Source organism: Engraulis encrasicolus, chromosome 10 (genome assembly GCF_034702125.1).
Source record: "Engraulis encrasicolus isolate BLACKSEA-1 chromosome 10, IST_EnEncr_1.0, whole genome shotgun sequence".
Lineage (NCBI taxonomy): Eukaryota > Metazoa > Chordata > Actinopteri > Clupeiformes > Engraulidae > Engraulis > Engraulis encrasicolus.
In genome coordinates, this window is record NC_085866.1 from 26,300,997 (window position 1) to 26,315,350 (window position 14,354).

Here is a 14,354-nt window from a genome sequence, read left to right on the forward strand (position 1 = left end):
CTTTGTTTTGGGTATGCTGCTGCTATATTGTACTTACTTTGTAAAGCCATTGCTTAATACATTGTAATGTTTTATTGTAACATTTTTACATTTTAACCCAGTAAGACATGGTGCTATAAATTTGTTGTTACCAGACTGAAAATTACCTAGTCGTAGTGCATTAGTAAAAGGCCCATGTTCTGGTAGTTAACTTTTCAATGATTATTACAGCGTTTCAGCGAACAGCATGCGTTATGGGCCTACCACCATGACAATATTTCACACCATGACCTACTTTCAGCTCCTGCAACAAGCATCCATATTGATCTGAATATAATAAATGGCACCTGTCACATGTGTGTTTGCACAGTGCCTTTGTTATACTTTGCTTTCTACAGTCCATTTGTCAGATTGTCACTCGTTCCGAAGATTTATAGCAAGACCTTATTCATTGTAGCAAGACCTTACTCATTCATTCAGTGAACCTGTCGGCCTACTTCAAAACAATGCCTGCGACTCACAACAGTAACTTCATTCAAGTTGCTGTTGCTAAAAAGTAGAGCATTGACATGAAGTGTCCTGTTCTGTCTCTTTTTTAGTCCTACACTACATATAAACCCTTAACGGTTTATTTTTAGTTCACATGCCACACATTTCTCTTGAACGTTTCTGTGTTTCTGCACCTTGATCTAAACGGATATCCCTTTGAAAAGTAGAAACCTGTCAAGACGGCCCCGGAGTTTAAGTAAGGTTAGAGGAAGTGCCTGCTGATTTTAGAGACAGGCATGTATGATGAAGGCACAGACCTTGGCAGGGCTACAAAAGACCCCGCTGCTCTGAGGGTTGCCAGAATCACAAGACATGCCATCTTCAATTTAGTTTTTTAAGTTTTGAATAGTCAGGATTCTTTTTTTTTTGGAGTTGAATGCCCAACCAGATGTAGTTGTCAATGGAGAATGATACGTCAAAAAAAATGGCAGTGGACTGCAATAGTTGTTATATAGTGTAGATGTATAATGTTCATCATGGCTTACTGTTCAATCAAGTCTTACGACTGTCTGAATTAGTCTGAAACGAAAGACAATCTTTAGAGTTGTTAGTGTTTATCGAAAGTGTAACATTAACTGCTGTTTCCATGTCTACAACATTATGATTAAAAGTTTGTCTTATGGCTTCCTGAAGAGCAGCGGATTGTTTTACAGAAGCGTAGCCCCATAATGCACGCTGTACCATCTGAGACACACTGCAATAGTCATTAAAAAGTTAATTAGTACTACTCTATTATGACATAACACTGGGCCTTAAGTAATGCACAACGACTCTGTCATTGCAATTCTGGTAACAACAAATGTATAACACTGCATTTCAACGGGTTAAATGAATGAATGTCTCTTTTCGCAGTACATAAGGGCTTCCACGATAGAGGCGATGAAGAACCCAATGGCCACATTGGCCAACTGCCAGAGAATCGCATCTCTTTTGCAGAGACAGGAGAACATTTCTAGGAGACCGACCATCACCACATCACTCCATCGATCTATGCTCTATACGAGAGGGGTCAGTAGAAGCATCTCTTCAGTAAAACACAACACACAAGAAGAACATACTTTACACTCTGCACCACTGGAGACCCACACTACTACAAAACCAGGTTTCATGAGAATGAAAGTCAAGGCTGAACTGCGTGACCTCATTTGTAAGTTTGCAAAACGGGAACTACTCATCAGCTGCTCGCCTGATAGTAAAACATACAGCTCACTGAGTCACTTATCAGAAAATAGAACAGAAAGCCACAGCATGAAACAACACCATATCTAACAATGGGAGAGTTGGTGGGGGAGTGATGGCTCAATGAGCTAAGATGCCTTACCATTATGCCGGCGACGTCCTTTGCTAATCATTCCCCTCTCTCTCCCACTCACTTCCTGAATAAAGGCATGAAAAAAGCCCAGAAACATATATTTCTAAAAACAGTGAGGGAGTTGGTAAGGCTACAAAGAGTAGAAAGATCTATGATGAAAACCAGGGAAAGGTCAGGTAGACACAAATGTTAGGAAGACACAACAGTCTAGAAGAATTTGGCCTAATATGGTAGGCGTTATATTTCATTCAGGAAGGCTGTAGCAGTCTGCTTTTTGCAGCATCAACTGTCATCTGCATAACTGCTGCTGTGGCTGTGATACCATAAAGAAAGTGATACATCATGAACCGTTAGGGGAAACCCCTTTTTGCACAAAACAGATCTAGACAAGTGAAAGTGGAAAGGTGAAAGAAAGGGAAAAAAGACTTTATAGTAGAAGAATGAGAAGAAAATTGTTGGATTTACTATTGCCTCTTTTCCACTGCCGTTTTTCTGGTAGACCTACAGCTCGACACAGCGCGTCTCGGACACCACTTTTTGCTTTACGATTGAGCAGTGTCGTGCCTAATCGAAAAGCAAAAAGTGGCTGCCGACGCGCGCTGTGTCGAGCTGTAGGCCGACCAGAAAACAGGCAGTGGAAAAGAGGCATAAGTAGGACAACCACTATCCAGACAAGATCTTGTTAGAGTGATACTGGGTGTGTAGGAAGTTGATGTTCTGGAAGTCCAATCACAACATCAAAGTTTCCTGGCTTTAATAACCTTGACAGACAGCCAAATGGCTTAGTGTCCTTAAAAGGCCCAGCCAGAGCCCTGACTTGAACCCTATTGAGAGACACTGAGTGTCCACTGCCCATGTCTTTCCATCCAGTGTGACAGAGCTTTGGAGGATCTACGAGCAACAATGGCAGAAAGATTCCCAAATCCAGGTCTGAAAAGTTAGTCACGTCAGGAGAAGAACAACGACACATGCTGACAATTGGAGTAGATTTACTAGTATGTCAAGCTTTTGAATTTGAGATGTTACAGCTTTCTCTTGTCAACGTGGTGACTAAGACTTTCTCTAATCCAATTCTGAAGATGTTATTGTGTGGTAGGAGGTGTAGTATGAGGACGTTTAAATAATCGAGCATTTATACCATAGAAAGTGAAAAAGAAAACATGAATGCTTTCCTGAGGCGCTGTGTAGTTGTGTATGTTTGTACCGTGGATAGTTTGTGCATGTGGGGCCGGCCTGTGGGGCCTCTTTGTTCATTTGGTGGCCTTCCAGTCCATTCTAGTCTAAAATAAAGGGCGTTTTCCCACCCTAATGGATGCTGTACACATGACTTTTCACCAACCGTATGCTTGTTTGTTATGAACGTGGGAACATAACAGATCTGGAGTTTACAAGCTGTGTGTGTAAACCTGGGATTCTTTCCGATCAATGTCAAGGTAAACATGCAGGGCAGTCTGTTTAAAAAAAGATGGCAAATATTGTGTAACGTCTTTCTGTCATTTCACCGAAGACAAATATTTGTTGCGATGCTAGTAGCCTACATAAACTACTACCCAGCTGAGGTCATGCTCTAAGCAGCTGTCCTAACCGCACCTGGGAGGTTGTGGGATTCAAATATTCAAAAGGTTTTATTGTCTAATATGTTGCCATGATAGAAATGTGTCTTGGATTGAAGGCTGAGTTTGTGCGTGAGTGTGTATGTGCGTGTGTATTTGCAATCATTTCAGAAATGAATGTTGGAATGAGGGATTTTCTATTAATTGCCTTTTTGGCCAAAGGCACTCTGTGTCTTCTTGTTGTAGGAACCAGCTCAAAACAAGGATGGAGTGGATGGGAGGCATCCAAGAGGATGAACGTAATTGGTCTTCCTTTCGACTGCCTAAATGTGCCGATCTTTGAGCTGTTTCGTGGAATGCTGATGAGCTTCTTTGCTCACATGCTTATCCTGCTCAATTTTCCAGGGATGTCAAACTCAGGCCTGGGGGCCAAATCTGGCCAGCAGAGTCATTTTACTCGCCTCGCTAGATCATTTCAAATGTGTATTACAGTTGGCTCACATACACCATTAATGGGGAAGAAAATAGGAAAGAGTGTGTGTGAAATTTAACTATGAGTATTATTATGTGCACACACGCAAATTTGTAGTCAATTTTTCAAAATAAATATTCGGACCGTGACTTCGTTCCAGATTTTGATTTTGGCCCTCAGTCAATTTGAGTTTGACACCCCTGCTTTATACCTATGATCTTGTTAGGAAGCTGTACCAGGATGTTATATTGAAATTAATGACTGATAGCCTGATGAAAAATGTCCTTTCTGGCATGAAACACTTTCAGATTCCTCAAGGGACACATTCGCTGTTGTGCTGTCTTGCAAACTTCATCTGCATGCAAGGTAAAGGACAGGTGTTGGTCAATCTCTGTACCAAGGTATTGAACCTGTTCAACCGCCTGCCCCTTCAGGATTAAAGGTTATATTGAGTCTTTCATTTTTTCAGCTCTGACTAATGCATTCAGCAGCAATCCATGCTACCACTTCTTTCACAGCACAGAGACAGGGGCCAAGAGCCACCACCCTGCTCCATTAGTCAAGAGTACTATTTAGACAAGCTCATCTAGTCTTATGAGGCAGAACACTAGTGGCAAGTGTGCAGATGTGGCGGAGTCAGATGTAGCGGAGGCCAACTGGCAGAGTGTGCCGTGGACAGGGGTCCGTCCAATAAGCTCCAATGGACTCCCCATCCCCCCACCCCCCAGCCATATATCTTCATAAATCAGACGATGTGTGGGCCCCCTATATACATGTGGCCCTGGTGACTCAGTCACACTTTACCCCCTGAATGACACCTCTGGGCGTGGAACCGTAGTAAAAATACTCCCACCGAGGCCTCATACAGTATCGGTAGCGCTGAGCTATCGTACTGGTCCTTTAGCTCAGCTGTATTGTGCTGTGCCTCCCATGCCCAAACTGATGCGTTGACTGAGAGGTGGCGGGTTTGAGCCTTGAGTGGCCAACTGCGCAGGAGCACCCCAGGTACACTGGTGCCATGACCCGGATGGGAGTGAGGTTTAGGGGGGTGAGTAGCTAGACTGCCTAAACGAACTTCTTTCTACCTGTGCATTTACGTACATGCAGGACTTCTTGCTCTGTTACTACTACTCTTGCTCTGTTAGTACTACTATGTACATAGTTACTACTTCTCTACTACATTCATGCATACTCTTTTCTTCTATGCATATCTTGAAAATATCTGGGATTAATCACTGACACTGTATACCAAAGCAGTAGGCCTGCATTCACATAATTTCACATAATTATTACCTTCGCCAGAAGGTTATGTTTTGCCCGCCGTGTATTTATTTGTGAATATGTCTGTTTGTTTGTTTGTCTGTTTGTTTGTTTGTTTGTACTTCGTCTAACTCAGTCAAAACTGAGCCGATTTTTATGAAATTTTCTGGGATGATTGGTCATGACCCAAGGAACAATTGATTAGTTTTTGGGAGTGATTGGGTCAAAGGTCAAAGGTCAAGGTCACGAAAAGGTCAAAAACGTACATTGAGCCGATTTTTATGAAATTTAGTGGGATGATTGGTCATGACCCAAGGAACAATCGATTACTTTTTTTGAGTGATTGGGTCAAAGGTCAAAGGTCCAGGTCAAGGTCACGAAAAGGTCAAAAACGTAAATTGAGCCGATTTTTAGGAAATTTAGTGGGATGATTGGTCATGACCCAAGGAACAATCAATTACTTTTTGGGAGTGATTGGGTCAAAGGTCAAGGTCAAGGTCACGAAAAGGTCAAAACGTAAATTGAGCCGATTTTTATGACATTTACTGGGATGATTGGTCATGACCCAAGGAACAATCAATTACTTTTTGGGAGTGATTGGGTCAAAGGTCAAGGTCAAGGTCACGAAAAGGTCAAACACGTTTTTCTTTGCCAAGCACTATATGCCAGAAGAACGTGTGCATGCTGAATTGAATAAGAGGTCAAGACTGGGCCAAAAATGTAATATTACGATATTCCGGTCCGATTTAAATGAAACTAACACCAAAATTTGGAGAATGTTATGCCCCACACTTTGAAGATGGCCAGAAAAAAAAAAGTGGCGTAGGCGAAGGTTTGCACTCTACCGAGTGCCCATTCTAGTTCAAAATCTTATGATGTTAAATCTTGAGAGGACCGCTGGTAACTGATACTGTGCAATCAGTGGATGGATTTATCACTGCTTGGTGCAAATTTTAAAAGGATTTCTTTTTTTAATTAGCTGTATTCAGTGGGGCAGACACCCGAAGTTCTCTCAGGTATCTCCCTTAACAACATTAATACGAACAGTGAATGAACATATGCTCACACAGTACCATAACATGAAGCCGTTTTATAGGGAACAACCTCTGAAAGTAAGTAGGGCCTACTGTATGTTGCGGTTAAACCTGTACCTTATTTAAACACAGTAAGTAGGCTACTTAACTAGCACATAGGCTGTCTCCCTGGGAGCTATAGGTCTACTGACTTGATGAGTACAAAAGTACAAGTTCTCACACTCTTGCCTACCCTGTCATTTCCTCAACAAGCCCTACTACAACGTCCCTGTAATAAGGCACTTTGATGTCTGGAGAGAGAGCTTAGAAATAATCACACATGAATAATAGTAGGATAACCCTCATTTCCGAGCATGCACTTTAGGATGCACTTTACTTTACTTTACTTTATTTGTTCAGGACATTGCACATTAATGAACATATACATACATGTACATATATGTAAACATGCCAGATTGTAGCCCAAGGGCTAATTTCCATCTGGTGTCCAATAGGCAGGCTAGATGTTTACAAGCAATAGACTTTAAAATAAAACAAACTGTTAGTAACAAAAGAAATAAAACCCACTACAGAAGCAAAAGGCATGCATGTAAATAAAAGGAAAAGAGAAAAGAAAAAGGTCCCAAAAAATAGGGCCATGTGTTATGTGAGTGTGTGTGTGCGTGTGTGCGTGTACACTGTGTAGTGGCTCAGACCATCAGTGTGAACATGTTTGTTGGGCTCGAAGCCACTTTTTATACTCCATCTTAAAGGTGGCTAAAGAGGGACATTCCCTTATATGCAGAGGAATAGAGTTCCATAATATGCCGCCTTTAGTGGATAATGCATTTTGACTGAAAGAGGTTTTCCTGAAAGGAATCTCTACATCTTTATTGACCACTGCTCGAGTTACTCGTGTTTGACGATATTTTATAAAATCCTGTAAACAAGGTGGCGCCAGGCCATGCAAAGTCTTATAAAGAAGACAGCTATAGGAGAATTTACAGAAATTGTCAAAACTCAGTAGGTTGTACTTATCTAAAATGTTACAATGGTGGTATGAAAGAGGTTTTTTTTTTCAAAAATTGTAAGTGCTTTTTTAAATAAACTCTCCAATGGTTTGAGAGTAGTGGATCCCACCATGGTCCAGCTAGTAATGCAATAGCTTAGGTGAGAAAATATCATTGCATGCAAGTATGTCAGAGCAGCACTATTTGACATAGCACCTCTTATGTGCCTGAAGTTGTAGAGATTAAATTTTATTTTTTTTGTTATCATTTTTATATGTTTTTTAAAAGAAAGATTGGAGTCTAGAATGACTCCTAGATATTTAAAATCTGTGACCACTTCTAGCTGTTCACTACCAAGAGTAACCCCAGGCTGAGACAGTCCAGGGGAAGGTTGCTTAGAAAAATACAAACAAACCGTTTTCTTTGCATTCAGAATAAGGCATGATTTCTCTAGCCATGTTCGTATGTGTGTAAGAGCTGTAGAGAGTACACTTGCTGCTTCAACTTTAGGATGCTCAGCAGAAAAGGGAGAGGTAATTTATAATTTGACTTGTGATCAGCTGTGGATAAAAAAACTTTGCACTCCATTTATAGTTTTCTCTGTTTGGGGAGCCTGTAAATGAGTAGATATCAAACAGGGCACTGGTCAGACTATGACATGTTTCACTGTGCAAAGAGAGAGACCATGTTAAGGTTACACCAAATAGCCCAATCATGCCATCAGTTAGGCTACCTTGCAAGAACACCAACATCAAGGGCAAGAGAGCTCTTCACGATTCCAGGAGGCTCTTATGAAATCTACTGAAATAGGGTTGTTGGGGGCGCAATGACAGTGTGTGAGACCAGCCTGCCATCCAAATGGAAAAACTAACACCATTATATCAATAATACCACTTGTAATAACATACAGTAGTAGGCCTATAGGTCTAAAAATGAGCTGCTCAGGCAGCAAGGAAGAGTCGCTAAGGAAGGCAAACTATCATGGAACGACAAATCGCAGCAAGATATTTTTAGTGCTTTGCCTGTAGGATCTGAGGCCTATGTGTGTATGCAACATTATTGGCCAAGATACATAATTGAAAAAGACGCATGATTGGGGTTGGTTGGGCATCTACGCATCATGATTTAGGTTGTTAGACCTACACTCAGCAGGTGTTTTTTTATTATTTAAAAACAGCTTCAGCTAACCACCCAAGATTAGGGAGACACCCACAAACCCACAGTGTCAACCCAGCAGGTTATGGTGTTGACACTGACAAAAATGTGTGGGTTTTTTTTTTTCAGAATACAAAACGCTGCAATGTTTTTTCAAAGAACTAGATAAGTAGGCCGTTTCAACTTCAACATGCCACCACACTTGGTCAGTCAAAGGCGGGAAAGCAATAGTTACCATGGAAACAGCATGACTGGGAAAGTACCACATTCAAAGGATGGAGGTTGAAAATGTTTCCAGGCAACAACACTGATAATAAAAAAAAAAAACGTAGGCAAAAGTAGGCCTATTTACCAGAAGACTCCGTTGCAGAGTGAAAATATTGTAGTCTCAGTGTGTAGGCTATAGTTCTTTGACATGGACCTCTATGGGTGGTAGCATGTGTTACACATGTGATAGGAAGAGGAAGGGGAAGTGGTGTCTTTCAAAGACTTCAAAGTGAACCTGCTGCTACGACGTCAAAATAGCCTGTGGTGGTGGATTTCACCTTATCTTGACAACGAGAGAGATAGGCCAATGAATATTATTCCCTCTCTTTATGTTCCATTTCTATTATAATGAGTTGGATGCGTGTGTATGAAATGTTTCTACATAGCCTACATAAGCTTACCTTCCTTGCACTTGCAGAATGAACGCGCGCAGGCGCGCGCACACGCACACTACCTACTGTAGCCAAATAAGCTATGGCAACTGCTTGTTATTGTATCAATTATGTAGTGTATCCCTTCTGTGACCTTTGCATGTAGCAGACATGGTATTTGGATGTAATCAGTTCAACAAACCAGCTGCACTGTGCAGCTGTAGTTGACAAAAGTGAGTTGTCATAATAACATTGAGCTCTGCGACATAGCCTACCCATAAAGCAGCGGTCAGCAACATGTCAGTCTGCCAAGCACCAACATTACATTTTCAAGTAGAGACTGACCTTGCAGGAACATCGGGCTCCCAGTAACGACAGAATAAATGTTCTCCGTCGGCGTTGACTATGTGCTGCAGTTCGTCGTAGGGGATACCTTGAGGACTCCGTCGCGGGGTCCCTGGCTCCGGCATGTCAGCGCTACCGAACGTGCCTGCAATGTAGTCCCGCAATTTGGTTAGGGCATCCGGGCTGAACCAGTAGGATAACGTCGCCACCAGTATGCAACTGGCGACGACGTTCATTGTCTGAGTTTCATTCATTTCGGACAGTGCGCGACACACGGGCAGCACTAACGGAATGTTTTCAATTAGGTTTAAGCCACTGACGTCACACAGAGTAGGGCTCCGTTTTACTCAAAACAAGATGACCAACGGAAAACAACACACAGCAGCGGGCATATGTGGGGAATCTCGAGGTAGACCCGTAAGAAAATCACACAGGCAACCGCTGAAACTTGTAGACTCAATGCGTAACGCTCTCGGAAACTCGTGCCGGTCAGCAGCAGCACGCTCAAAAAATAGGACAGCAAAAATTATGCTCGAGCTTCGGCTGCTCTCAGCGCCTCTGCTGGAGATATTGCCCACAGCCAGAATTAACCCACTATTGGAAAGTAAACAGTAATAATTTCTCTGTATAAAACGGGTCGACAGAAGTCAGTCAAGACTGAAACCAAAATAGACACCCCAAATCCAGAAACACCGGAGAAACGGGTTCACTTGGCTAACACTTGCCTTGTTGACACACTTATCTTGTATTACTGGAAAAGTAGGATCTATAAGTTTCAAGAAGAAATTCCATTGAGAAAAAAAACTGATAATTGTCACTTGAAAAAATTAAAACAGCTGTAGAGTCAATGAGAGGAATGATGCGCTTAAAATGAGGCTAAACCAAAAGCCAGCGACCAGAAGAATTAAATTATAGGCCTAAACCTTCCGTCAATGAAAATTAATCAAGTTGATTTGAGTAACCCAGTCTTAATGGGGTTGCATATTGATTTGCCGACAAAGTGCCATTAACAACGCTACATGGGAGCGCAAGCATCACGTCCTGAACGTGAACCGGCCAGCCTCACACAGAAGAACTAAAAGGCTGTACCTTCTAACCCCCCAAAAGCCATTGATTGTGCGTTAAGATGAACTTACCAAAATGTTGTGGGAATGTGTTGACAAGTCAGGTGCTTTTAGGACGGCGAGGAAGTAACGATACAACTCTCCTGCTGACAGTCCGGTTTCGGGGCGGCTCGCGAGAGAGGAGGAGGAGAAGGACAAAAGCGCTCGCTACCAGCGCTCGCACACTTCAGACCAGACCAGTGAGAGCTTCACCCGTGATGCTACGACTCAAACTGCTGGGGTGGAGACTGAAGTGCAAGGCTATAGGGAGGGAAATTTGGGGTGGATGGAGCTTGGCTTGCATGGGGCGGGCATTGGGGTGCAGAACAGAAGACGCAGTCTACATTCATTTACCCCCTGTCGCTAGATGAAATTCAGTTTGGTATTGATATTGTGAATGATTAAATATCGTCGCTGCCATTTTAATCTGATTGCCTTGCACAGCACAGCTTGCCGTCTGGTGTTGAAACAAAAGATGGGAAAACGCAGCTAGGCTATTAAACGGTAACTAAAGCATTACAATTCATGTTTCTCAGTGGTGCATGGCGGTGCTTATAAATAATGTGGTCGGTTGAATACTCTGGTGTGAAGACATCATAAACAAACAACCCTTTGAGGCTCTAAAACATATAAAAGGAGAAGAAAAACAAAGAGGAAATGCTTTTCAGTGGCAGTCAAAAAGCTGTTTCTCTTGTTTTTTTCCCTCTCTCTCTCTCTCTCTCTCTCTCTCTCTCTCTCTCTCTCTCTCTCTCTCACACACACACACACACACACACACACACACACACACACACACACACACACACACACACACACACACTTCTCTTTTTATATTTTTCACTCTCTTTTAAACACGGGCACACACACACACACACACACACACACACACACACACACACACACACACACACACACACACACACACACACACACACACACACACACACACACAGGCAACATTTTTTCTTTCTCTCTGTTTTTTTTTACTTTCTTTTCATCCATTTTTAAGTATGCACACACACACAAACACACACGAACACACACACACACGAGCGCGCGCGTGCGCGCACTGACAGTGTTTTTACAGCTAGGCTATCAGCAGGATTGCCCCCATAGCCTATTGCCAACACTGCTGCAGCAATGATGGATTAGTTCTTTATACTTTTATACACAATCAATGTGAGGCGTAAAGATCTTACCCCCCTGAAAATGATGACAAACTGTGATATGGCTTGAACATTTCAAGATGTAAGTCAGAAGGAATCGGGGCTGGACTGGTGGAGGGGTGGGGTGGGGTTATAGGGCCCGGGCACTTTTGGCTTAAATGGGCTCCTCATAATTACTGGCACAGAACTCACTGACCGGTGGTCCCTGAACCCTTGTGGGCCCCTATTTTCAGAAATGGCCAATGGCCAGTCCAGCCTCAAGGAATTTTGGCTCCCTAAAACATGCCATACCATGTCATAATTCATCACATACCTTTCTCCACTTCAAAGGCACATGCATGGAAAACAGTAAAACCTACAGGTTTACATTACACACAGATGCAAACCTTTGTGTTATGGATTATGATATATAGGTGCACTGTTTCACTTCCTTGACCAATCCTAGTAATCTTTGACATGAGCCAGAATCTTAAGCAACACATTCAAGCTTGGTAAGTGCCGTTCTGATAGCAACACATTGATAGGAGGGCCATGTATTAGGAGCATTTCTGCCAATTTCAATATGCTGCCTTGACTTGTCAGTACCCAATGATGTTGCATTGTTCGGTTCAGCCCTTTCCAAGATCTGAGCTATTCTAATGGGGGCAGACTTTGTTTACATTAAAAATCTTCTTAACATAGGCCTACTCCAAATATTATACCAAAAGGTATCGCTGTTTGCTAGTTGTCTGCTGATGTCGCATAACCTTTTGGATGTTATTGGGAATAAATCAAGATTTTTTTGTTTTAATGTAAACAAACTCTGCCCCCATTACAATGACCAGGATCTTGGAAAAAGCTGAAGAACAAAAAACAAACATTCTCAGGTACTGACAAGTCTAGGGTAGTGTGAGCATGACAACTGCATGTTGAAATTGGCAGAAGTTATCCTTTAACACATTACCTAAAAGAAGGATTTCAAGTGTGCAGACTTCCTACCGAAACAGATGCAAAGCAACCTTTACAGTTCCCACTAAATGATGACATGACTTCATTTTGGCCTACATCCAGGAACATGGGTTGGCTAGTCTCTTGCTTTGTACACATCATTCTAACTGTGAAACGCCTCATTGAATGTTCACCCCCAAAAAATTATTACCACACACCGCACATTACCACAACATTACTCAGAGTCTTGAATTGCAGAATGGTCATCGCCACTGGCAACTGGAAACAACAAACTTATGGGGATCATGTAGCCTATAAAATTGGCACTGTTCCACCAAGGGAAGGCCTAGGAAAACCTTTGCAATTAACTTGGTCATTGCTATTTTGGTAACAACAGACTTATAACATGGGCGTTGACTTAACACATTAAAGGGGCATCAACTACAGTGTGTACCAATAAAATGTAGGCCTATGCACACATTAAATTTATGTTAAGTAGGTGTTTTCTAAAACAGCCTATTCTCAAACTGATGTTTACTGTATAGTCTATGCTATGAGTCCTGCAATAGTCACAGAAAGCGAATTCGGCCATTGGAAGTAAATGCCCAAAGAGAATTATGTCTGGTTAATTTTGTCAACAGTGCCTGTACCAGAGTGCTTGTCAGCTTTGCCACTGATTACTGATAAAACAATAAATTCATGGCTGTAAATTCTACACATTGAAAATGACACGAATTTGAACAAACAACTAATTTACAGTGGTTTAAAGTGTGTGTGTTTTATTGGATCAACTTGTATATATGGTGCGTATGTGGTGAGGATACCATATGGTCCACATACTGATATTTGCTTTCATAATGTAACCAACTGCGGTGCAGATTGTCCTCCTGCAGCCACCATAGCTCTAGCTGACACACCCCCAGGTAGCAGGTTAGTTGCTAATTCTTCCAATTAGCATTTCATGTATAAAAATGGCACTGACCGGCTGGTCATGCACAAGCCCTGCTATGTTGACTCTCCCCCCGGTCCTCGCTGCTTTATTGGAAGTGTGACACTTCTGCAGCATACTCAACACTTCTTGATGGAGGATGCCTTGAAGGTTGAGTCTGGAGGATGCTGGGGGTGAGCTTATGCCTTGGTGTGGTGTGTCCGAGGCTTTGATCATGGCTGCAGTTATAGGAGGTATGTTTATTGTTTTACCTGTGCTCCTGTGAATTTATTGCAACAACTGTGTTTTACAATGTTTTTAACTTGTCTGATGTTGATGTATTGTAGTGGGCCTTCTCTCTGACGGCTTGGGGCGCAGACTGAAGAGGCACGATTGTTTAGGCTCCAGTTGTAGCATGGAGGTAACTCTTGTTTGTTTATGTATGCTCGGCATGGTCAAACATCTTTCAATAATGTTTACTACAGCTTGGTGTGGCGTTGCATGATTTGTGTGAATATATATAACTGAAATAACGTTGCATGGTTTGTTTAGAACTGTGTGATTCTTGAAGTTTATTGCATGATGTGTGTAATTGTATGTGTTTCCTGGAAATAACAGTGCATGCTTAACATTAGTTAACATTTCTTGTATGATGTAAACCTTGCTAGCCTGTATGGACATCCTTGATACCATGCAACTTACTGTTGTCTTTTCTCTTTTAGCAGAGCGATTGCCACTGCTGCTCTGCTAGCCTACAAGTACTGTGTTAAGCCAGTTGTTGCCCTTTTTGACCCTTTTGACTTATTTTGATTTTGGTTTATTTTGTTGGATTTGTTTTATAATAACAGAAAAAGAAAGTAACTGAACAAGCATGTCTTATTGCTGTTTTGGTTAATAAATAATGACTGCTATTTTCATCACCTGAACCCATGTCTCTGCTTTTA

At 42.0% G+C, this 14,354-nt stretch overlaps 1 protein-coding gene across 2 annotated transcripts in view; it reads right to left on the reverse strand.

Annotated features, from left to right (window-relative positions):
• The window catches only part of mgll (monoglyceride lipase), a 43,514-nt gene extending 32,880 nt beyond the window's left edge, over positions 1-10,634 (reverse strand). The window contains exons 1-2 of one of the 2 annotated variants that reach the window (XM_063208496.1): positions 10,423-10,634; positions 9,287-9,431 (exon numbers count right to left, since the gene is read on the reverse strand). In XM_063208496.1, coding sequence (XP_063064566.1) covers positions 9,287-9,411 — 125 coding nt within the window. In that variant the 5' untranslated portion in view covers positions 9,412-9,431; positions 10,423-10,634. Of the gene's footprint in view, positions 1-9,286; positions 10,184-10,422 lie in introns of those variants that run through there. The other variant, XM_063208495.1, reaches the window with a different exon arrangement.
• Between the last annotated feature and the right edge of the window lie 3,720 nt (positions 10,635-14,354).